General features: G+C 49.3%; 6 protein-coding genes across 8 annotated transcripts in view; 2 read left to right on the plus strand and 4 right to left on the minus strand.

The window, feature by feature from the left end:
• Positions 1 to 1,274: 1,274 nt before the first annotated feature.
• On the plus strand, positions 1,275 to 7,162 carry LOC126570610 (uncharacterized). 2 transcript variants are annotated; one of them, XM_050228519.1, is made up of 10 exons: positions 1,275 to 1,514; positions 1,905 to 2,225; positions 4,066 to 4,476; positions 4,553 to 4,704; positions 4,779 to 4,934; positions 5,006 to 5,081; positions 5,152 to 5,484; positions 5,564 to 5,755; positions 5,835 to 6,227; positions 6,315 to 7,162. In XM_050228519.1, exons 2-10 carry the CDS (start codon positions 2,040 to 2,042, stop codon positions 6,591 to 6,593), a joined length of 2,178 nt encoding a protein of 725 aa, XP_050084476.1. In that variant the 5' UTR covers positions 1,275 to 1,514; positions 1,905 to 2,039; the 3' UTR covers positions 6,594 to 7,162. The 2 variants fall into 2 exon arrangements, with proteins under 2 accessions (XP_050084476.1, XP_050084477.1); XM_050228520.1 differs by having other exon boundaries at positions 1,275 to 1,472.
• Positions 7,163 to 7,741: 579 nt separating this feature from the next.
• LOC126576324 (signal transducer and activator of transcription C-like) lies at positions 7,742 to 8,809 on the minus strand. Its single transcript, XM_050237550.1, has one exon. The coding sequence runs from the start codon at positions 8,807 to 8,809 to the stop codon at positions 7,742 to 7,744; it is 1,068 nt and encodes a 355-aa protein (XP_050093507.1).
• Positions 8,810 to 10,981: 2,172 nt separating this feature from the next.
• LOC126576331 (nuclear pore complex protein DDB_G0274915-like) lies at positions 10,982 to 11,905 on the minus strand. The gene is made up of 2 exons (XM_050237562.1): positions 11,163 to 11,905; positions 10,982 to 11,045 (listed from the first exon to the last, which is right to left on the minus strand). Exons 1-2 carry the CDS (start codon positions 11,903 to 11,905, stop codon positions 10,982 to 10,984), a joined length of 807 nt encoding a protein of 268 aa, XP_050093519.1.
• A 2,855-nt stretch (positions 11,906 to 14,760) lies between these two features.
• On the minus strand, positions 14,761 to 16,519 carry LOC126570634 (phospholipase D A). 2 transcript variants are annotated; one of them, XM_050228558.1, is made up of 2 exons: positions 15,536 to 16,519; positions 14,761 to 15,448 (listed from the first exon to the last, which is right to left on the minus strand). In XM_050228558.1, the coding sequence occupies exons 1-2, from the start codon at positions 16,489 to 16,491 to the stop codon at positions 15,013 to 15,015; spliced, it is 1,392 nt and encodes a 463-aa protein (XP_050084515.1). In that variant the 5' UTR covers positions 16,492 to 16,519; the 3' UTR covers positions 14,761 to 15,012. The 2 variants fall into 2 exon arrangements, with proteins under 2 accessions (XP_050084515.1, XP_050084514.1); XM_050228557.1 differs by having other exon boundaries at positions 14,761 to 16,519.
• A 1,020-nt stretch (positions 16,520 to 17,539) lies between these two features.
• On the minus strand, positions 17,540 to 22,307 carry LOC126570644 (ethanolaminephosphotransferase 1). Its single transcript, XM_050228574.1, has 6 exons — positions 21,762 to 22,307; positions 21,311 to 21,379; positions 20,396 to 20,848; positions 19,977 to 20,312; positions 19,730 to 19,906; positions 17,540 to 19,659 (listed from the first exon to the last, which is right to left on the minus strand). Exons 1-6 carry the CDS (start codon positions 21,813 to 21,815, stop codon positions 19,588 to 19,590), a joined length of 1,161 nt encoding a protein of 386 aa, XP_050084531.1. The 5' UTR covers positions 21,816 to 22,307; the 3' UTR covers positions 17,540 to 19,587.
• Positions 22,308 to 22,454: 147 nt separating this feature from the next.
• Positions 22,455 to 23,967, plus strand: part of LOC126570612 (U3 small nucleolar ribonucleoprotein protein MPP10) — a 2,421-nt gene continuing 908 nt past the window's right edge. The window contains exons 1-3 of the mRNA XM_050228523.1: positions 22,455 to 22,667; positions 22,747 to 23,308; positions 23,384 to 23,967. The exon at positions 23,384 to 23,967 is cut by the window's right edge and continues 176 nt beyond it. Coding sequence (XP_050084480.1) covers positions 22,558 to 22,667; positions 22,747 to 23,308; positions 23,384 to 23,967 — 1,256 coding nt within the window. The 5' untranslated portion in view covers positions 22,455 to 22,557. The remainder of the gene's footprint in view (positions 22,668 to 22,746; positions 23,309 to 23,383) is intronic.

Consider the following 23,967-nt stretch of genomic DNA (forward strand, 5'->3'; position numbering starts at 1 on the left):
ATGTACTGATAAGGTAATTAGTAGTACGATCGGGTGATTTTCCAACACCATCGGAACGGTATTTTACAGAGGTAGGCCGGACACTACACTAAGACTGAGCAGCTTCACACTAGGTCAACCAAGTTCGCATCACCTTTTATCGCGCTACAGCAAGTGCCATTTGTGGCGAGAGTTTAGCTGGCGGCAATTTGCCAAAACGGTGCCCGTTGGAGAATGATTGCTTCCGGGCATGAAATGCCTTTATAATAATTTATGCTTGTAACGAAGTTATTTCAATCGGAATCTTTTTTATTTTATATTTTTAGAAGATTTTATATTTACAAAATGCATCGAATTACGAGACTGTTTGATGGTATGAGCTTACTTCATCCAAAGCAAGTTCATTGATCCCCTATTTTTGAACATTGAGAGGGTACATTGTGTATCATCTTAAACGAAAAGCACATGGAAATTGTACACTCAAAGAAAGTCGGCTGAATAATGTGAAAGGAGTTGAGCCGTTGATGAAACAGCAGATATTTATGAAACAAGTGTACCTCGAGCAATCACTATGACTATACCTCATCAAAATGATGGTAACAATCCTGAAAGGAGATCGTGATAAATTATCGCAGAAAATCAATTTTAAAGGACACCCGATTTTTCAATCGGCGATCGCTGATCGTTGTATTGTGCCTGAAGTTACGCTACACCTAAACTGATCTCGCCTACTTGGAAGCACCACAAAAGCTCTTCCGTAACGCCTCGATCGCGCTCGATCGTGAGCCAACGGATGAGTGCCTAGTTGTTGGTGATTGTAAAATTTCCATCAATTTTAGCTCCGATTGTACAAATAAAATGTACAAATAACAAGTTCGTGGCGAGAACCGTTCGAGATACTTATCAAAGCGACAGTTTTCAACCAATGCAGTGTGATTGTTTCAGCGAGTGTTTGTTCTAACCACCACCGTTTCCACATGTTGCGGGCGAGCAAATAGAAATTCCTAAATCGTGCCTCTTATCACTGCACGGTGCCGTCAGAATGGGAGCTGAGATTATAGTGGTGCTCGATTGGACCCACTTTATCGCACCGCACCCACACACGGGGTATCCATGGCGACCATCGTGGCCACTACACACGCATTCGGCCGCAGTACGGTATGCTGCTCGGCTATCCGCACCGCACACAGCACCGAGAGACGGAACGATCCCACCATATGGTTTCGTACGAAGCAGAACCGAAAGGCCTCGGTATCATCGCCACTCGCCTTCGCTCGCCACGCCGGTACCGCGGGTTCATTTGTCCTTAGATTGTGCACCACGACGGATCGATCGATCGATCCGCGCTTACGGCTGATAGGTGGCTGATAGGGGCGTATAGTGGCCGCGCTGTAGTTCAGGCGGGTTTTAACCAGTAACGACGCTCCATGGTGTGCCAGGCGTGTGAGGGTGGATTAGTTTAGTCTAGTTCACTGATTTTACAACTGATAGTGGTGAGTGGCTGAAGCAGGCAGGTTCGGAAGGAAAGCAGGAAGGTACGTTGCTGCTGGACCACAGCAGCTGGACGCTCGCACACACGCTTCCCGGTGTGCTTCCATTTTGTGTTGTGGCGTCTGTTGGTATCACGGATTTTCGCGCTGCTCTAGTGTGTCACCTTCTATAATTACACGGAACGCGCGTGGAGAAGCAAGCAAATGAGCTATCGAGACGACGACGGCGGTCTCTTTAGCGGCGTAGAAAGCGCTGCAGCGAATTGGCGATAGCCAAGAATAACCCGACTGGCTGGGGCGACTTTCTATCGCGTTCGATCGGTTCTGCAGCCATTTACTACAATCCTCCGCCATTGCTGCAACTGCTGCGTGTGCGAGAGTGTACTGTGTCAGTGACTTATAAAACTTTTTCTTTCCTCTCCCACCTCGCAACAGCCTCAACTATCTATGTCCAACTGCAGATCAAAGAGCAGAGTGCCGCCTGTCAGTATTTGTGTTCAGTGTGTTTTTGTACCGCAGTCATCCCAGTTCCTAGTCAGACCGAGCCAGCTCTAGGGATCACTTCATAAAATGGCCGGCATACTGTTCGTGGTGCACATCCCCTCGGCCAGCTACGAGCGGGAGCTTAGGCGCAAGGAGTCGGAACGGCTCGCCAAAACGGCTTCCGCGTCGACGGAAGATGAGAAGGAACCGGGCGATAAGGCAGCAGAGTCGCAAGCGTTCATCACGCCACAACCGAAAACTGCCCAATCGAAGGTAAGCACTGTCCTTGTCCCTGTCGAATGGAGCGGAGAAAGCCATCATCGATTTGCATGCCGGTACCGGCATTTGATCGATGATTTTAGCGAAACCGGGAGAAATGGTGATGATAAGGTTTGCCTTATCATCTGTCAGGTGTGTGGTAAAGACAGGGTCGGTCAAACAGCAGGTCAGCAGAGACACGCGGTGGTGGTGCATCACCACCGGCACCACCATCTCTGCACCTTGAGCTGTAGATCTAATCACGGCCATTAGCCATCATGGTCGAATGAATTGCGCGCAAAAAAATGGCGCACAACGTGTGGTCTGGGCAAGACATATGGATTCCATTTCCTGTTTGCTGAACGTGTCCGTGTGCATTTTGTCACACCACCAACGGAAGGAAGGGAAACCACTTTATGGTACCATCCATCGATCGATCGGGTGCACCCCACGATGATGATGATAAGGTCTTCAAAAGGAAAGCGTCAACCACACCGCAAGCTACGCCATGCCACTCCAACAAAATGGCCTGCAACTCCACTGAGCTGTATCATCTTCGAGTGCACTGCGTGCGTTGGTCGATAGCACTCTTTTCCTCAAACTCACTTCACACTCTATTCGAACTGTTTGCCGATCGATTGTTTCGACTATTCATGGCTTAAAATTCAGAAATGGAAACTCTGTTGGTACAGGTGTGTCTGTTAGCGGGAGAGAAAACCCTCCGCTGCCGTTGAGGCTAGCGATGTTTCGCTAACACGCGACTTGCGTCGGTCTCCCTTGGTCGTGAGCATCAAATAAAACGCGCCGCCACACCTTGGGGACCACAGGGCACCCTCTGCTCATTAATGTGTTCAATAACGCCTCTCACATCCCTTCTGTGGGAGAGTATTTATAAAAATACTTTCATCGTCATTAGACTTTCGTTCGGAATTTGAACGAAAGGTATTCGTCTACGCCGTACCCTTGTTTTGGCCAGTTTATCGCGTGTCAACTGACTCTTTTCCTGTAGTATACGCGAGTACACCCTCAAACACTCGTCATCCGCTCGGGCATTATCTTGTAGACATTGTAGAGGAGCTGGAAGTGCCGTACGCGCGCTAGTTTACAATGGATCAGTCGTTCGGGTTCTTGTCAACCTACCCATACATTGTCACCGGTACGTTTGTCGTGTGGTGGCCCCCGGAGTACCAAGATAAAATGGTCATAAATGAGTTGGAAATTTAAAGAAAAATAAAACAATTTATCTCGACATGAGCCAGCCGTCATCACATCTTTGGACTCGCTCCAAAGCGTAAGTACTTGGAGGCGAGTCTGTGTTTTGGGAATTCGGGAAAAGAAACACCAAATCCGTGCCGGCATGCAAACAGACGATCGAAAACAACATTGAAACAAGCTGATCATTCGGTTGGCTTCGTTCACAGCCGGGTAACACATGCGCATCGTATCGCATCATCACGTGTGGCCGTCGGCACTTTCCTTCCGTTCCTCTTTCATACTTTCCTATACCGCTCGCTTGGGTGCGTTTGTGACTTTCGGTTGGTTTGGGTTGTTAAAAATAGCTTCACCATACTAGCTTCCATACGGAACCGGAGCACTCGTGAATTTTGTCAATACGTTAGGGTACCGAGGAAAGGAGGGCAAACAGAGAGCGGTGGGTTTGTTGAGGAACAAGCCGTCTGACAAACACATAAACGCCCAAGAGGGACGGCATGGCAAGGGGCGAAGGGGAATTCTGTTTTCGAGATCCGTTCTCGAGGGAACCCAACTCCATGTGGTCGACATGTTCGGAGTGTTATTTCTGGAGCGGAATGTTTTACGATTTTTGTGCCGTTTCTCTTCCTCTTCTGATAACCAGATCCCTCGGTCCAACATCATAAAAGCACCGGATGAGGGTGGTAAAAAGCCGGAACTGCCGGTCGGAGCACCGGTGATCAAGTTCATCGATCAGGACGGTGATGAGATACCGACGGTCGACGGTGACGATAGCAAGGAACCGGATAAGGATGGTGCCGACAAAGGGAAGGACGAAAAGAGCAACTTCCTGGGCGATCCATTCGATCGTACCTCGGCCCTGCGCAAATCCTGGAACGGGCTCAAGGATCTGATCGGTTCGGCGCGCAAAGAGAAAACGGCCCGGGAGGAGGCGGCCGAAAAGCTAACCCTCACCGGTGACTCGTCGATGGAGGAGGTCCTGAAGACGATCATCGCCGAGAAGCGGCTGCACACGGCGGCTTGGATCGAGACGGATCAGGGCAATGGTTTCCATGTAAGTTCACCGCGCCGTATGCCGTATGCCAGCAACTGTTTGTCTGTAATCACCGGTTCTTGCTTCCGTTCCCCAGATCATGTTCTCGATCGAGTCCGGTCCGATCTGTGATGATGTCATCTATATGCTCAGCTCATGGGGTGTCGGCCAGCGGTTCAACTCCACGATTTCGATCACCTCCTGCACGCTGTACAGTCAGCCGGCGGAAATCGGAGAACAACCAGAAGAGTACGTCTCCCGGGCGCAACGCAACGAGCTAGACGTGCTAATGAGTATTCGTGCTAACTGCCTTTCTTCCACAGTGCCGGTGCTGATCCAAACAAAAATAACGAGGACAGTCCGTGGAACGCGTTCCTTTCGACGGTGCGCGCCCGACTCAACGTGGCCCAGATCGTCGAAGAGGTGAAGCACGATGCCCAAATATCGTTCGATTTCGTGTCGATGTTGGTGGTGGCCAGGTAGGTGGAAACGGGGTTGAACGGAATCAGCTGGACCCATCACTCTGGATTCCTCTCTCTCTCTTTTGCAGCATTTTGGCAGCATTTGGTTTGGTGGAGGACAGTTCCCTCTTCCTGATCGCCAGTATGCTCATCTCACCACTCATGGTATGCCAACAGCGTCAAGTAATCGATCTTCGGTCAGTGATTCTATCGTGATCGTTTCTATCGTTCGCAGGGTCCCATCATTTCCGTCATCTTTGGCACAGTCATCAAGGAGCGCAGTCTGCAGCTGCTCGGGCTGAAGAACGAGCTGGTCGGCATCATGCTGACCGTCACGGTTGGCTTCATCTTTGGTCTGATTGTATGCAGCATCGATGATCGGTACGGTGTCGGTGAGGGTATCACGCACGAGATGTTGGCTCGCTGCGAAACGCACTCGCTGCTCGTTGGAATTGCGATCGCGCTTCCATCCGGTGCCGCCGTCGCCATTGCCATTCTGGGCGAAAATATTGGCTCGCTCGTCGGTGTGGCCATTTCCGCCTCGTTGCTGCCACCTGCAGTGAATGCGGTAAGATACGACACCGCAAACAAGACAGTTTCTTTCGCTAGCCCTTCAAACTTATCGAGTTCTTGTCATTATGTTTTAGGGTCTACTGTGGGCACTGTCGTGTCTGTACTTCCTGTTCGGTTCGGAAGAATCACGCTACGGTACGCTCATCAAGACGCAGCTCTACTCCGAAAACCAGGGCATCGAGCTGCTGACACTCGGCTGCATGAGCATGTCGCTGACGCTGCTCAACATCTTCTGCATCTACATTGCGGGCGTTGTGTTCTTGATGGTATGCTATACGCCTCTCGATCCTGATGCGCACAAGATCAACCATTGACTCACGCTCGTGTTCTTTCTTCTCCATTCAGATCAAGGAGGTAGCACCGGTCGTGCCGAAGGATCAGAAGCAATTCTGGAAGCACGACATCAAGATCGCGCGCGACTACAACCGCACGCTGCACACCAACGATGGCATGACGATGTCGAAGCATCTGATGCAGGAACTGACCTCGCTGCACCACAACAACGATACGATGGGTGGTATGGGATTGCGGCCCGGTGAATATCTGCTCAATTCCGCCTCCAAGGTTGGCCACCAGAACACATGGTCACCGCGCCATAACTACCATCAGCGTGATCACCGTCCAACGGTGCAGGAACTGGAAGCCCTCTATCTCAGTCTGTCGGCCAACACGACGGAGAATCAGTTCCACTATTCGGCCCACCCGCCGGCCCCACACTACCTGAGCTTCGATCGACAGGTAACCGATTTGGGGGGGGGGGGGGGGGGGGCGCAACCTCAAGCCATCCAAACCGATCGTAATCTCATTCGCATTTCCTTTCCACAGCAATCGACATCACCGACGCACAACCGGCGCATGAACCCACAGGGCCCGATCGGACGGCACCGTGGCTTCTCGGAGTCGCTGCGCGGTGCCTCGGGGCCACTGTCCAAGATCCTGGAGGATGTGGCTGCGGGTACCTCCAAGGGAGGCGAACACGGTGGTCCTGGCCATGGTGGTGCGGCCGGTGGTCGTACATCGAGCCGCTACGGATTGCCGGGGTTTAAGCGAAGCTCCAAAAAATTTACCGTCACTCCGGCGTACGATCCTATCCAGAAGGAGTGAAACATGCGGATCTCGAGGGTACCATCGTTTGGTTAGAGTATTAGCAGGAGCCGGGTTTGAATCCGCCTGAACGATTACGCGTGAATGGGGGGGATCTTGATCCCACGTGATTCGTTTTGCTGTGTGTTGTAATTATCGTTTTTTTTCTCTGTCGCCTCTGCCCCATTACCAATTTTTGTTTGCCAGGGTGAGGGCGTGGGGTCCTTCGCACCACCACGTCCCATATCGGTGATCGTATCGCTATGGTGTCGATCGTTTGATTTGGTTTTCTTTGTAAATAGTACTTTATTAAGTCGAGGGGGAGTAAACTAGTCGGTAAGCGAGTAAGCATTAAAGAGGCTGCTTGTTAATATATATGTGCGAATGTGTATTGCCAAAGCGGGCCAAATTGGTCACAGCATGCAAATTCTTGTGTCGAATGTCGATTGCCCGTTCGTCCAGCCAGCACAAGTTGATGTATGTACTTAAGTAATCGAAGAAAGAGAGAGCGAGAGCGAGAGAACTCAAAAGAAACCACAGGCTGGTGCGGGAAGTGGCAATAAAAAAGAAACTGTGTCACACAGCATGAACATGTAGATGTTTTCTTCCTTAACATTCCGAACCACCAAAAAGGACGACGTAAGATGTACTCCCAACTCATATTGTGGAAAATTCCAGGATCGTCTAAGATGTTTTGACCTTCTCCTTCGTGTCCAAATGATAATGATGCCCACTGATAAATATCTCCTGCAATTTGATAAACTGTTCTAATATGTCGTTGAATGTAGATGGATGCAAGTTCAGGACAGTTCAGAGTGTGGGCCACCATTGTCCGTGGATCTCTGGAAACTAGGAAGGATATCCAGAAGTAAGCTATATTTTCTGCTTAGTGGGACCTTAAAGCATTTGAGATTAAATGTATTCTCTGTCCTTTGAACCCAAACGTTAAACATTTATTATTAGAAAGTTGGTAATCAAACCCTCTGCTTAATCAATTGATCACCTTGGATAACGATCACTCACTCGCTTCGTCTGCACCAAGCGATGGCCAAATGGAAATCCAACATCGAAACGTGCGTGTTTAGGCACCTAACAGCCCACCTGATAACCTGACACCACCAATTGATTTGTGTGTCGCCTTTTTGGGAGGACTTTCTCCGCAACATCGATCATTGCTGCTGCTGCTCATAACTTGCCGGTGGATTTTCGTAGCTTGCAACATCGCCAGCTGATAGTGGCATCCTCCAGATGACCTTTTCACGCAGCGTCTTCCGAGGGCCCTGCTGCTGTGACGTTTCCATGCGCACCAACACCGTGTCCAGCCGGATCGGTTTCGTCTGCACGTGCCGATCCTCGGACGCGGTCGCATTCTGGGTCGCATTTGATGCCGTCCGATGCTCGGTTACGTTTCGCTCGATCAGCGGCACGTTCGGTGCGGCGGTGACCAGATTCGTGAGCCGTTTGCTGATGGTAATGGTTTCGTTTTTCACGTTGTTTGAGTTTTCCAACCGCTCGATCTTGATCTCTTCCGTGGCGTACAGAGAGGAGGGATCGTGGGGAAATTGCTGATGATGCTGCTGCTGCTGCAGCTGCTGCAGTTCGTGCTGCTGCTGCTGATGTAGCAGCTCCTCCTGTCGCTGATGCTCGTTGTGGTTGTCGTCCACGCGCTGATCATCGACCGCATCGTTGTCTTTGGTGTTCATGAGGAAATCGCTGATTTCCAGGAAAAACTTGGCCGGCACATTGTTTCCGTTCACCTGCAGCATCGATGCGGACGCACTCTCTTGCTTCTCCTGTCCTTGCTCGTCGCCGCCGTCGTCCTCGAGCGATGGTCTGGTGGTGCTGGCTGCTTGTTGCTGCGTCTGTGCTGGCTCGGCAGCTATCGGGATACCGAGTAACCGCAGCACCGACTGTTGTATCAGCTGGATCATGTCGGTGGCCTGGAAGCGCTCCAGCTGCGATTCGGGCAGCTGCACCTGGAGGTTTTTAATGTTCAACCGTATGTTGGTGCCACCGGGCCGCGACACCTGCCGTTGGTCGTAGATGATTTCGTCGCCCGACCCGGGATCCGTTTGTGTTTGTTGCTCGTCCACAGTGTCACTTTCTCGTTTCACTTTCCCTTCCTCGTGGAATCTCCTACCGAAGCAGTGTCCACCTTCGAGCGTTAGAAGCACCACTAGCATCAACACCGCCACTACACGATGGCCACCGAACGAGCGACAATTTTGGGGTGACATTTTGTTTTTATGGAACAATCTTGTCGGCTCCTGGGCCGTTACTTGTCTTTGCCAATTGTTTCACTGTATTATGTAACCGGTGCACAACCTTCGACGCTGAAGTGACAAAGATCGGTGTCAGTAAAACGCACTGCGATCTGTGATCCTGATCGCACCGTCCCGCACGAGCAACACGTCGTCAGTCGGGATGTTGGCCGTACCAGACTGTTCGGAGGAATAATGAGAGACTCGGCACGGTGTCGACGGTGATGGTCACAGCGATGGTCTCTCGAATTGGGCACCTTGAAAAAAATGAGAGATCGAATGAAGATGAAGGCGAAGAAGAAGGGGAAGAATAGGAGCTAAGAAACCTGAGGGGATGACCGAAAATTCGGCGGACGGTGGACTCACCGACCGGTACGGTGTGGTCAATGCGTAGTGCAAAACATTCCAGCACCCAAAAAGTCGTTGGAGTTGGAGTAGAACTATCACTTGCTATAGTTAATGAACTGATCTGGTGGCCTCTAAAAATGGAGAAAATTTGATTCGATTTTTGGAACGTTCCCTGCCTCGCGTTTGTCCACTTCGGTTCGTGCGGCAGTGTCGATCGTCAGCGATCGTTGCGATCAAATCGATCAGCATGGCATACATGTCGCCGCCTGATGCCACGCGCTTACGAAGCGAGCAAAGAAGCAACCGTAGAGACACGGTGTTCACGTAAAAGATGAGTGCCACCGCGGTGTAAGGTAGTAGGGAGTGAAAAGAGAAAACTCCAAAACAAACAGAAGATTCGAGCGATGGGTGACACACGAACCTCTGGACAGCGATCGGTTCCATTCTCTTGAGCCTGCTCCATTGTAGTGACCCACTGTGAAGCCAATTGTTAGGAGAAGGTTTTTTTTTATTAGTGTTTGAGTGCTTTATGACGGGAGTCTGGCCCAGCATGACCGTTTAGGTATGTGCAAGGCATTGATTGATCTATTAAATTGTGTCAATTGAACGCCGGCAGCGGTCGAATTCTTCGCACCTTAAGAGGGAGAACATTCAATTGTTTCTTTCAGATCAAAGCGATTGGCGGTACTTGAAATTATCTATTTGGAAAACAATAGAAGACACAAATTTCAATAAAAGCAATGCACGCGTAAAATGCCTATATGGCACACGTGGAAGGTGTAGTAAAACTATTGAAAGAGCTGTTTAGTAAATTGTAATATGTATCACGTTTGTTCTAGAACTTTATTTTACTTATTTTCCCTGTCAAACAATACTTTATAATTTGATTTTGCTCAAAAACGTTGAACATTGACGTCATCAAAAGGTGTCCTTCAATCAAAATAATTTTAATTACTAAACAATGAAATCTGTGATTGAAAAGCAATAAACAGGAAGCAAGGCCATGAACCGCATCAAATAACTGCATTCTAAAAAAATCCTTGAGAATAATTCTGCCTGCGATGTCATTTTGGTGTAGCGGATCGCAGAATTCACTTCCTTCCTTCACCGGTATGGCATGGCAGCATCATTAATTTAATTAACTTATTCAATCATCATTACATGCGGCATTTGGTTTGCTTAATTTTGAATAACCCCATACACTGCAATCACTCGAGTGGTAATGGATCCACTTGGAAGGCATCCCTACCGCGGACTGTAGCGGTTATAGATTCGTAGCTCGTGACTCACCGAAGTGCTAAAAAGCTTTTTGACCTAGTTCTTGTTCTCAGCGAGGTGTCGAGCTTGGACATACGACGATAAACAAAACGTATCTTGCTTTCACGAGAGAACGACCCCCGTGATGAAAGAACCGTTTGATGGAGAGATTTATCCCTCGAAAAACAAAAACAGGTTTTTGGTCAACCTCATTCTGCGTTTGCAAACGAGTTCATGCTGACTGGAGCCGTTCAGAACATATGAATGCAGTAGTTTAATCCTGAAGGGTATTGGTTTTATTGGTATCCATATATGATTCAGTTCAGTTACAAAGCAATTCCCTGGAGGAGTGCTTTACGAGTATTAGCTAGTGTACGCTTGTAGCAAACATTAAGAAAGCCCAGAAATTCCTTTCCTACTCCCGAAAAGCAGTTCAGCAACACAACTTGGTGATGCCATGGTACTCTCTGTCCTGTCGGTTTCCTTATCACAACGACACACACGCAACACAAGGTTCGAATAATTAAATCCGTCATGATCCTCTCACTGCAATAGGGTGCCACGTCTTAGCAATGGTCTCAGCATGCTGGCCACATGCACCTTGTACCTGTAGGGATGAGTCACAACAGAATAAAATGCGAATGTTAGTTAAAATGCGTTCGGTTGCTGTATGAAGCAAATTCGAGGAAAGGAAGCTGGGGATTGCCTTCTGTTCTGTATTTACTTCCGCTTATGCTTGCGCTTCCGCTTGCTGGAGTGTGATACACGGGACGGTCTAACTTCGGCCTCATCCTCTTGCGAATCGTTCGAATCGCCATCCGCCACCTTTCGCGTGCTGTCCATGTCAGCGACGAGCACCGGAACAGTCTGTAGCCCAGGTTCACCTCCAACATTCAGCCGGAACGGTATTTCGGCGCTCTTCTTGGCGTTAAACAGGAAGGACAACCCCTGACCGAGCAAGCTAGCCGGTAGTGACTGCAACGCAAGATCGTTGGATAGGAAGAGAGGTGGAATCGCGGTTGTCGTGCTAGCGCTGGTGGTGGTGGTACTACTGCTGCTGCTGCTGCTGCTGCTGCTAGTGCTAATGCTGCTGCTACTACCAGTCGTAGTCACGGCTGCCGTGGTTGTGCTCGAGCCAGTGCTGGCCGTGCTACCGGGGGATTCGTTGGACTCTTCGGACAGGTCATACTCCGACCCACCGGAAGCCATCTGGGAAGCGAACAGATCGAGCAGCGCCGAAGCACCCGACGTGGACGGTGATAGGTCCGGTCCAGGCAATGACACGACAACTCCATCGACGGCCACTCGAACGTTGGCGGTACCGTTCTGTCGCTGATCGTACACTACGTCGAAGTCATCCTCGAAACTATCGTAGTCACTGTCGTCCAGAAAGGCAGACACTGGGAGCGATTCGATCTGTACCACGGATAGACCGATCAGCAGAGCCAAAACTAACACACGGCCCATCGTGGAATGAACACTGGGATGGGTCCAGCTGATTTAACTAAACTACGTTGATGCTGCTCCGTTCGAGGTTCGATTGGAAATGAAGGTTCTACTGGCAGTGAACGAGCTGGTTACCAGCGTTGATGGTTTGGTCGTGCATTCGCCTGTGGGAGAGGAGAATAGGAGCACCAGAGATCCGTCCGGGACATCATCTGGCGTAAAATTATGCTTTCCACTTGTGGTGGTCAGCATGTGAGGCTGTGGTCATAAAATCTCTGGTCATTCCGCGGAGAAAGAGCGTGTAGCAGACAAGCGGCGTGGTCAGATATTCTTTCGCTGCTCATGTACAATGTTCGATCCCGATCCTATGTACAGTGCCATTCGGTTGTGCGCAGGCAGACGACTTTATGCGATTGCCAGTGACTGCAAACCGAGGCCTTATGTTGGAATGGATATCATTTTTAACAATGATTTAATACAACCCTAAGATAGGAAAGTAAATACTACACAAATGCATTCTCAAAGCATACATACTTCAATAGTTTGTTCTCTAGGGAAGGCGGGTATGTTTTGTGTTTTAAACTTTCATGTTTCCTTTCCATTCTAAATTGTATTCTTTGTTCTAATCTTTAATGGAATGATTGTTTGCTTTATTTGTGCTATCCAGCTCAAATTAATTTATTACGTCGTCCAATATTTATCATTAAATTTAAAAATCATTTTGACGAATTGAATTAGGTTTGAATAAATTAATGTTTGTCTGCCCCTCAGTTCTAAGCAAGCACAAAACAAAACCATTCCTGCATTAACATCCTGATACTTGATAGTATCAACTACTACTGACTTAATTTTCTTTATAAATTATGCCCATCTGCTGTTGGGCACTGTAACGCAGCCTCCAGTTGGCCATCCACCCGCAAACCACCAGCTCTGACCATGTGTTTCCCCAACGATCGGCGGTCCATCTCCAGGCCAGTGGCGGTCAGATGAACTTGCGACTTGTCGGTCAACCTGATCACCGTTCACCGCACACTGGAAACAGGTCTGGACAGCACCGGAGGAATTCCCCTGGCCCGAGGCGCTTACGGAGAAAGCATCACGATCCGCCCAACGAAAGAAACAAGTTCGAGGTCCCCGAGGACAGCACGCATCTGGCTGGCTGCCGGCGTACACAGAGTGACAGCCAAACGCTCAGCAGCACCGATCATCTTCAACTCCTCTCCAGCACATGAGTACATAAGGGTCCACAGTGGTCCAGCTTGGGGTCAACGTAACTAACCGTTTCTTTGCCGTTTTTCCTCCCACAACACCCTCCAGCGTCTGCAACCTGGGTCGATGATTGTATTGGAGTGACGATTCTTCCAAACGCATCTTCTCTCTCCCTCTCTCTCTGTCCTTGATATCTTCGATCATCCCCTCCCCCGATCGGGGGAGCTTCGATATCGGGAGTTTTGTTTTTGTTTGGATCCTCCACCTCTTCCCTTGGCAGCATTTTATAGCCCATCCCAATGAGTCGTAAAGAAATGGTCCAAGCGGACTAATTGACACTATTTTGCTGACGTCTTTGAGGTTGCAGATTGGCCATGGGGTCAGGTACGGGGGTCTAGGATACACGATAGGCATGTAGGGAAGGAAGAAAGTTATAAAGCCTCAAGGCACCGTTCGCGATGGAATGATGATGCTCTGGACGGTCAAACGATGACCCTTCTACCACCTATCCACGACAACCCCCGCTCGATAGCACTCACGATCCTACCGATTGGTCGCCCCAGGTTGCGCGCGGAAGACCAACGGTACTTTGTTTTTCTACACGCGAGTGTTGGGAATCGATCCGCTGGTTTCTTCCAGTAGCTTCTGTTTGTGGCGATTATCACAGAAGAAGATCGAGCTGTAGATTGATTTCAAATCATCTGGTTTGTGGGACGTGACTTGGAGTCATGTGGTAATTATGGATGGAATGATTTGAATCAGAACGGAGTGCTGGCTAATGTATTCTAATCGTAGTCCATGCAACTCCTGCTGAATTGCGAGCATTGTTTCTTCTGTAGTCTTTGTCATATTTGTAAAATTAATTTTATTGCAGCCATCTTCATTGTAAAATATTTTGTTTAAATTTCTACAAAAAATCAATTTAAATTTCGTATTCATTTTGAAATATCTAAATATTTTTTTTTTTGCAACCTACAAACGAGAAATTAGCAACAAAATAGTCGTCTCAGAATCGCTCCGAGCACGGGATGTACATCAGAATATCGCTCCCAGCGATTCACACATCTTTCGAAGATGATTGGAAGAAGACGACGGAATCGAATTGTGACATGATGTGCCGGTCGATAACAAACATTCGCTCCGAAAGTGGGTCGCGCAGAATATAACGGAATATTTGACCGTCGTCACCGGTCGGTCCACCATGGTCGGCAGGATGGCTGAACCCTCACCGGTCGTTTTATTTCTTCCATTTGATGCTTTCCATTCTTCCATTTCTTTCACTTCTGCCGATTCTCGGTGACCGGTAGAAAGTTAAGTTTCCAGCGTTGTCAGCGTGTTCTCTGCTCTGAGCCACACCAGGGAGGCCCAGTAGTCGATGTCGATTGGCGTTCTGACGATGGTAAGCCTGGAGTGAAAGTACTGCAGCAGCCATCAGTACTTATCAGTCTCCGCCATGATGATGCCCGCTCGCTCTAGCGTGGTCAGGGCCACTATCTGATGCGTCTTAAAATACCTCGCCTCGCATAATCAGCATCAGTCTGTGGCGTCACCATGAAATGCCGAGCAGTAGCGCCCTGCGGCTCTCCTGCCTTATCGGGCGCGTAATCATCCCCGAGTTGCATCAGGCGGAAATAGGAAAACGCAAACCAATCGCACCGGTACGGTTTTATGGCTTTTATTTGGCACAAGGCGGCCTTCAATAAATAGAACATTGTAGCAATAGAACAAAGTAGCGTAGCACGGGCCACCACAAATATTACACTAAATATCTTAATTCTTAAGGAGAAGAAGCTTCAAAACCTTACAAAACGCAGCAAGTGACGCGGTGACACTCGGATTTGGGATTACGCCGAGGGAGGGGTCAGGAGAGGTAGACGGTCGATGGTTGTAGAGGAATGTGGACCTCGGGGCGCCAGATCTCAGGATCGCACAAACTGACACACACCGTAGCTGTCCCGCCTCCGATCGGGACCACACTGTTCCGTGGCACCGAGCAGCCGCAACTCATCCCATTCGTCGCCGGCGTCATCCGTCGTCGCGTCGCCGCCGTCGCCCTCGTCATCGTAAGTGTCCGGCTGTAGCTTGAGCTGGGTCATGTCGACGTCGATTCGCAGCGGCTCGTACTCTAGGCTGTCGGGGGAGATGATCGGGGTGGAAGTGGATTCGTGAGAAGGGGAACCATTCGTGACCACCGGTGGTAGCCGGCCGTTGGCGTCAGTCACCGCGCCACCACCGCGTCCGTATGGCTGTGGGTCGGCAAGCATCAGTAGCAGTAGCCCCGTGGAGGGTGAAGAGGAAGAGGAGGACAGCACGTCACCATCGTCACCATCGGCAGCATCAGCCGCATGATGCTCGCTATCGCGATCACCATCACCAGGGGTCAGGAGGAGGTTGTTGTGGTTAGTGGCGGCTCTACTAGCGGCTACGAGGTTAGTACCATACCCGGCCACCGGAAGGGCCCGTCCATACTGTTGGGACCCCACGCTGGAAGCTCCAGCCAGCGGTTGCTCCAGCTGTTGCTGCTGTTGCTGCTGCTGTTGTCGCTGGTAGTTACCTGAGCCGTCCGGAAAACGGACCACACTTGCCACAATCGCTCGGGCCTGTTGCTGTTCCGAGCCACTCGGCACAGAATCACTGAACGATGGGTAAGCGCCAGTCTTGGGTGCCACATGGTCCGCACTGCGCGCACTCGCACTGGACAGATCCACCTTGTACGGGGTGCGTCCCTCGATGAATTCCTCCACCTGCAGCGGCACTGCCCGCTGACCATGCTCCTCATCTAGCACGATCACTTCCGGTGTTGGCTGGGGTACCTTCTTGTGTCCTGCAGCGGCCGAGTGAGCCTTGTTGTTCTTACGCTTCGATGACTGCTGCTTGCGCTGCAGATGATGATGGTGATGGTGATGGTACTGGGTGGCGGCACTCTCAGCGATGGCCGCTTCCGCTACCTTCTTCTGTATCGCCGATCGGGTCAGCAGATCGAGCAGGGATGCTCCGGAGGATGAACCGGACGGTACGACCACGATGACAAAGTTCTCCAGATCGGCTCGTATGTTGTACTCGCCCTCCTGGCGCTGATCGAAGGTGATAGTCTTGCGTGGCTTCTTCGTCGTCGTTACCGCGGACGAGCTGGTCGGTTCCACCGTCGTTGTCGTTGTCGTCGTCGTTGATGGTGCTGCCGATGAGGTGCCCTGGGTGGTAGTTCCTGGGCTGGCCTCGTTAGTCGCGGCAGCAGGAGCAGCACCCGCCGCTGGTGTTGGTTTCGTCTCGGTGGCCGTCGTCACATCGGCCAAGACTGCGTTCGATGTATCATCCCGTCGGATCGTGGGCCCTGCGGCTACAGGTGTTCCGAGGGTCGCGCACAGCACCAGCACCGCCAACACCGTAAAACGTAACATTTTTTTGGGGCACGATCGAGTTCGTTGTTTGCTAGTTGGAGATCGCCGAGTGACTGGCCCGGTTCTATCGGACTCTACTTATCTGTGACTCCACTGTGGCTCTTCGTCGTCGGAGAGTCGCCCGATCGCGAGATGCTCCAATGGCGCTCAATACAGTGAGAGAAGAGGGTTTGAGGATCCAGCGATAGAGAGTGATCTTCAGTGGGGAACTTTACGTTTTGAAGCGAGAGAGCATACGATGAGCATGCTGAGGATCGTGCACCTTCGTGTTTCTCCACAAACATAAGCGTGGCGCGTTAGGAGTACACTTATGCGCACAGTGAAGGACACTGAATTGGAAATGTTTTCCCTTTAGAAATCCGACATTCAACAGATCAGAACCTCAATCCAATTTGATTGTATGATCTCAAGGATTTCAACAGGGGCTGATGTGCAACTCCGATAGTCATGTTTTGCAGCATTACTTTTCTTATTTTTCCTGCCGCGCGATTAACGCAGCAAATTTTTATTAATTTCCATTGTTTGTTAAACACAATTTTGATATCTAGGTCACCGAAGAACTATCAAGCCGGAACTCCATCCGGCCTTGTTGGCTCTTGAGGTTGACCTGGGGAGTCGTTGTGCCAAATCTCGATTAGCATCTCACTTTCACAGCCAGCCAGCCAGCTTCCTGCACCGGAGAGTGTGCAATCGTACCAACATGACTTTCTCGCAAGCAGCCCATCATTCCGAGTTTTCCGGAGTTCATACATGCGAGTAGATCAGAGTAAATGCATTTATCTCAACGCTAGAACGGGAATGTGCATACACAGAGAGCACAGAACATAACGGCACACCGGAGAGATAGTGCAGCTCGTGAGCTACCGGACAAACTGGTTCACCGGACAACGTTGCTTGGCGTTTCTGGCGAACGAAAGCAGCTTTCCTCATCGATCATTAACGTAATTGGTTGAACAATTGAATTTAGCCTACATCATACTAAGTCCGTGCAAGGTTTATCCATGTTCACGCTTAATCAAAAAGGCAACACTAATCGGGTCTCGATAAAGTTCGTTTTAGTTTTATTGATTTGTTTGCAATGGCATAGATTGTAACACAATTGAACCCGGTCGCTATGATTAGCTGATATTTGCTTTCCAGAGCCAAACTCTTGAAACCGCCGCCGGGCTTCGTTGGCCACCGTAAACAAGATTGAAAAAGAAACGAAAATGCTGTCCGCGTGGGTTTCGCTTACACCATTTGCTAGACAATACAGCACGATTTGTATTTAGTTTTGTTTTTTTTTTCTTTCGTAAAAAGAGATAATATGTTATGTTCTAGCTTATGTTGATGTGTTGATGTTGGTTCTCGTGATTTTCATATGATTATACGCGCATGTATAAATAGGTATAGAGTTAATGCACTAAGATCTAGCGTCTGTGTCATGTGTTGTGCTCCTCCGACCCGGACCAGAAACTGTGAGTAAGATTAGCAATTCCATCGTCATGTGTCGGTGCGATCTCCATATCGTGTGATGAGAGTGCGGGTGAGTGACGACGATATGGCACTAAGCTGGCGAAATGGGTTAAATGCATAGATTGAAATCGAAATTAAAGCTAAACTCGAGACCATTCGGTGCCTGTGTTTTGGATGCGTTTGTTATAAGATTATCTACTTCAATCGATGTGTTCTCCACGTTTTAACTCGAAACATTTTTGGTTTTTTCTTCTTCTTTTTTGATCAATTTCTTATTCCAACCTAATTCATTCTCTCTCTGTCTAGCTATCTAACGGAGCTGTATCGGCCAAATCATTTATATGCTCGCTTTAGTATCTGCTTGATAGTTTCAACAAACGCTCCCGGGAAGAAGTGTTCGGGAAGTGAAAGATACGGCCGGAGGGAAAGAAATCCGTAAATAAAAGAGGAAATAATCATGAATTGAGGAGATCCAAAAAGATAGCCAATGAGCAAAATACATTCCTTCTGTTTCAGCCTCTGCACTACACATTATTGTCATGACGATTCCTGGCGGAAAATGTTAACATGTGCACAAACCGAACACAACGCATTACATGACGTACTGGTAGCCTTACGTTCCTCTCTTGTTGCCCCCGCTGTTCATTTGCATGGTTTCACATCTATCGACGGATCCTTCCGCTGACCCCCGCGCTTACGGTATTCCAAATAATTTTCCTGAGCCTTAGCCTAGCGAGCATGGACATCCCTTCCATTTCTTATTGAACACGTTCAATACCATATCCATAAGTATATTTATGTATATATATATATATATATATGTACATCAATGCAATCCGGGGGTTATTGTTCGGTTAGGAGAGTTAGCCACCGATGAGACAATATGAACGTAATGAGTAACGATGCGACCACTACTAACAGTGAAAGCTGTTCTTTGGGATAAATTATTTGTTCGATTTCCTGCGTCTTCGGGTGGCGAACTTATCACTAATGCACCTGTTTGAATTCATAGCCCATTACGCTCACACTAAGCTTCAAACTTACTCGAACGCGCTGTGATGTATAAAGAGCAAAATCCGTTAGTGTCCATTCATAACAAACTAAATGCTAGACCCTAGGAGGGCACTTCCTAGCATGGAAGTCGCGCGTTTGGAAATTTGAATTTACGGCCCGCATTATAGGGGCCACACAATTCCACGCAAGCAATAACAATTGTTTTCGAGAAGATACTTTTTTGTTTCAAAGTACTAATCCATTAAATTAAAAGAAGGAAATAACCTGTCGATTCACAGCTTATCACACAGCTGCCCCCCATTAAGGTTAACGACCCGTGCGTGTGCTTCGAAGCGTTACTGTGCTCTTATCTTACTATAACACCTAATTGTAATACGAGTTATCAGTAGTATACAGTGTCACATCTATTAAACCGAAAGGAAGGTGCTAAAGACAAAGGTGCTAGGAAAAAAAGCAAGAGATAAAAGTACACTGCCTAGTAGAGAAAGAGGAAGAAAAGTTTGTTACGCCGATGCGTAGTCTGCCATGTTGCTGCTGCAGTCACAAATTGACATTCGTCCAGTTCATTGTTTAACTGGTTCAGCATGGATCCGCGCAAGGTTACTAGGCAGTGCATAGCAGTGCCTCCTAGTCACGCGCTTGATTTGGTTTCGTCACCAAAAAGCACCGCCGTTTGAAGTGTTGGCACATTTGTTGTACCTGCAGAGTAGGGAAGATTGATGGATAAAGTAAGCCTTCTGGCCAGGATCCAACTACGAAGGATACTAACCACACCACTACCATAGTGCCAATGGGCTAGCGAGGAACCAATCACCATTAGATAGAGTATAGGCCTTTCAAGTAGCGGCATCGTGACACTCATCAGTACGGCCACTCCCAGCAATCCCGTCATCCAGTTGAACGTTTCTGCGATCGTGTTCGACATTTGCGAAACAATCAGACGACACTGGAAGAAAGCGAGAGAACACGAGGTAAGATAAAGGATATACGACCCATCACAGCCACGTTATACTTACGCTAATGTTACTGAAAATTGTCCCTGTCATGATGTAGACGGCTCGTGGGTCACGGTTCATGATATCGCTCGGAGAAACAAATACCCACAGTAGGCAGACGAACATGAAGGTGCCATACGTGAACAGTGGACGCATGGCCTCCTTGACGGAACGCATCTTGCCCGTACGATCCTTGTACGAGCGGTACATGTTGTAGACGACCATCGGTAAATTGGACATGGCGCTAACGTGCAGGCACAGTTCCATTAGCTGCCCGGCCGTAACACCCCACGGCATCGGTTCCTTCCACAGCTGGTAGCCAAAAGTGTACGTCGCTAGATACATCAGTACCGAGCCCTGAAGAAGTAAAATGCAATCCACAGCATCATTAGTAGTGCGCCATGCCGTGTAGGACCGTTGCGTGATTCGCCCACACTTACCCACATCCCAAGATCGTAGCCCCATGGCAGATACAACACACCCGTATTGTACTTTTCCCAGTGGGACAGGTAGAAATTGAAGAAAATCGTCCACATGATGTAGTACATGCGGATCGGCGGAACGGACGAGGGCCCACGGCCAAAGATGCTGTACAGGCAGGCCGGAATGAAGAACGCCGAGTACGAGTCGAGTCCATGGTCGAACAGCTCACCGAGCGGTCCGGACAGTTGGATTCGTCGGGCTTGCTTCCCATCGATGCCGTCCAGGGTGTAGGCGAGAAAGATGTTCACCGCTGCCAGCGCCCAAAACCAGTTCGGCACCGGTGTTGCCCCTTCGAGCTCCGTGCTCGCCCAGAAACCCCAATCATACCAAGACAGCATCACAAAGTTGGCCACCGTGAACAGGAAGCCGGCAAACGTCATCAAATTCGGTGCGATCCATTTTGGAAAGTACTAAAAATAGTGAATGAAAAAAAGGGAATCCCAATTAATCATCTAAATTTCCAACCCATCGCCGAAATGCGCTCATTGGTGTGTTTTTAGGGAGGGAAGTCATAACTCTTATCAGACATAATTGGGGGGCACCAATGCGGTGGTTAGAGTGTGATGCAATCGGCAACGGGAGGGAGGGAGTCGTGTATGATTCTTCAATTTTCTTACGAAATAGACACACATTACGGACTGCCCAAAACCTTTTACGCGCGCCCGTAGATAAGCGAAGACACAGGCCCACCCGGCCAGCCGGACATGGTCTGTCTGCTAATCGATGATAAGAAACATTTATGGAGCGACCTACACGTGAGTGGAATGTTCCCCATCCATCCACCTGTTCTTCGGTTCCCGTACATTCGGCGGGAAATGGGGTGGGCATTTTTTCATTATTTTTATCCCACTCCCCTTTACCCTATTACATACCTCCACGAGCCAGTTCCAGAACGGATGCATCACGTATATGCTAAGCGGCGACGTGTCTCTGGCATTGTACTGTACGAGGGAAAGAGAGCGAACGAAAGGAAACTCGTTAATCCACGTTGGCAAAGGGAGCCGGGAAATGAAGGAGCATATTGGCACATTGTGGTCTCGAGGTGTCTAGGATATCCGATTGTAGGGCCAGGAGGTTGTGCGTCATGCAGCGGAAGAACGTAAAGGTGTTCGTTTGACGCTAAAAATAGATCTCAATAGAAGTCATAGAAGTCTATCGCGCCAGGTGCCAGGACTCTATTTGGTCGATATCGTGGCCCTGAGGGGCGAGAGGCAATGGACTAGGCCCAGGACGGCCTCGACGGCTCGTCGTCCTGTCGTCCTGGCAGGATAGACACAACAAACCATACCGGCGCTTACATAATGTAAGCGATAATATTGTTACCTTGTAATTATCGAACCCAGCCAGGTGCTCCTTGGTGAGGTAAAGGTCTCCCATCGTTCCGAACGGTCGGCAGTGTTGGGCAGCTAGCTAGAGCGGGCACCACACACGCGGGAATGCAGCAGAGCGCTGATGGGGAGCGCTAATTGATGGTTCGTGATCTTCCGACGGTTGACCGCCGCTAACCAGTGGGCACCAGTGTATTTCGGCGTTTAGTTGCTAGCATACGAGGTCATACGAGCGGGACCTAGAGACTAGTATCTGCTGCTGTCCGTCCTCGGAGCGATTAACCGATTAAGAAGATACTTTATCGCCCGAGGGATAAGGAGAAGGCAGCAGGAAACGCCGACCACCGCCACCGACCGGCAACCGTATGCACACGCGGCTCGCCTTTGCCGCCTCACTTCCCCCGACACACACTCACCCCGCCGGATCGGATAAAGGGTAGAGGAAACTAAACAGCAGCGAACCGGGACCTTTTCACGTTGGATGCTACATTAAATGCAACCGAAAAACGTCCCCAAACGTTTTTCCACCTTCGTTCTTCGTGGTTTCTTCTTTTGGTTTTTGGTTCTTCTGTTTCTTCGCGGTTTGCGGCAAAATTCGCAGTAGGGTTTACATCCCTTCGGGGCTTCGGGAGTCGAGAGTTCGGCGCCGCTTTGTTTACCTCCAAACGTCAAAAACAGCATGGAGCCAGCATCGTGTGTGCCTTCTTCGAAAAGTTGTTAATAATTTGTGGTTTGCAGTCTTTTAACTGTTTCTTTATGTTTCTAAACCCCGCACTGTTAACCGGAGCATAATGGTCAAAGCATCAGCCATTTCACCCCGCAGCCCGAAGAAGGCGAAGGGGTTAAAATCGTTCCTGAAGCAGTTCCGGGAGTGTACGAAACGGCCGCAGCTTTTTCTCACGTAAGGATAACAGTGGAACGTGTGCACCGGCTCTGTTGATAACACTAACACCCCACCACACAACTTATTGTATGTTTAGGACACAGAAGGACATTGCGGAACAGGTGAAATCGTTGGTGAAAGGACTGTACGATTATGGTACGAAGAACGAGTTCAGCGAGCAGAATGGAACCGCGACGGCCACGAGCTACCTCGACGAGCTGGTCACGGACGAGATGGATGCGGAGCAAATCTGGCAACAGTTGGACCTGAAAAACACTTGTGTGGTCGAACAGGGGCTGGAAAACATTTCCAGTATACTGTCCAAGAATGAGAAAGCACTGCTCCTGGACTTTACTACTGGTGATGACGATCAGGACGATGCTTCGGACCACGAATCGGATCACCGCGATCAAGAGGATGAGGAAGATGGGGAGCAAAAGGTTCCGAAGGTCCGCAAAAAGTCCACAAAAGTTAAGAAAAGCAATGGCGAAAAGAAGAATACGGCGAAGCGATCGGTAGTGGATGATCGATTCTTCAAGCTGGACGATATGGCCCGTTTTCTGGATGAGGAGGATGAGCGTGAGAGAAGGCGCCAAAACGGATTGGCGGAGAAGGATTCGCTAATGGAAATTGACTATTTCGATGAAAACACAGGAAAGGTACGGTATCCAGTTGCTATTCCTATTCAACTATTTCGTTCAAATCATTCTAACATGTTTTTGGTATTGTTTTAGGATGATGAAGATGATGAGCTGAAGTACGCCGATTTCTTCGACGACGATGATGATGATGATGATGGCGGCGAAGAGGACGAAGACGACGATGGGGACAGCGAGGAAGGCGATGAAGATGATTTGGATCGCGAGATGAGCGACGAAGAGGAGGAAGAGGAGGATGATAAAAATGGAGGACAAGAAGAAGAGGAAGAAGAACTCGATGATGAGGAAGAAATGGAACGGAATCGTAAACTGCGATATGAGATCTACAAAGGGGAAGGCGGTGTTCCGTACGAGGAGGAAAAGCGATTCCAAGCCGCAAAACAGATCGCTGAACCAAGTGACGATAGTGAACCCGAGAATGTTGGTGATGGTCAAAAGTCGTCTTACGAACTGCGGCAAGAGAAGTTCCTCCAGAAGGTCTCCAGGCTGGAGGATCAAATGCTGAAGGCGAAACCATGGCAGTTGATGGGTGAAACAACGGCGGACTCACGACCCCAGAACTCGCTGCTGGAGGAAGTACTACAGTTTGAGAACACCACCCGGTCGGCGCCTGTAATTTCCGAAGAGACGACGATGAAATTGGAGGATATCATTAGGCA

The sequence above is a fragment of the Anopheles aquasalis genome, chromosome 2 (assembly GCF_943734665.1).
Source record: "Anopheles aquasalis chromosome 2, idAnoAquaMG_Q_19, whole genome shotgun sequence".
NCBI classification, from domain to species: domain Eukaryota; kingdom Metazoa; phylum Arthropoda; class Insecta; order Diptera; family Culicidae; genus Anopheles; species Anopheles aquasalis.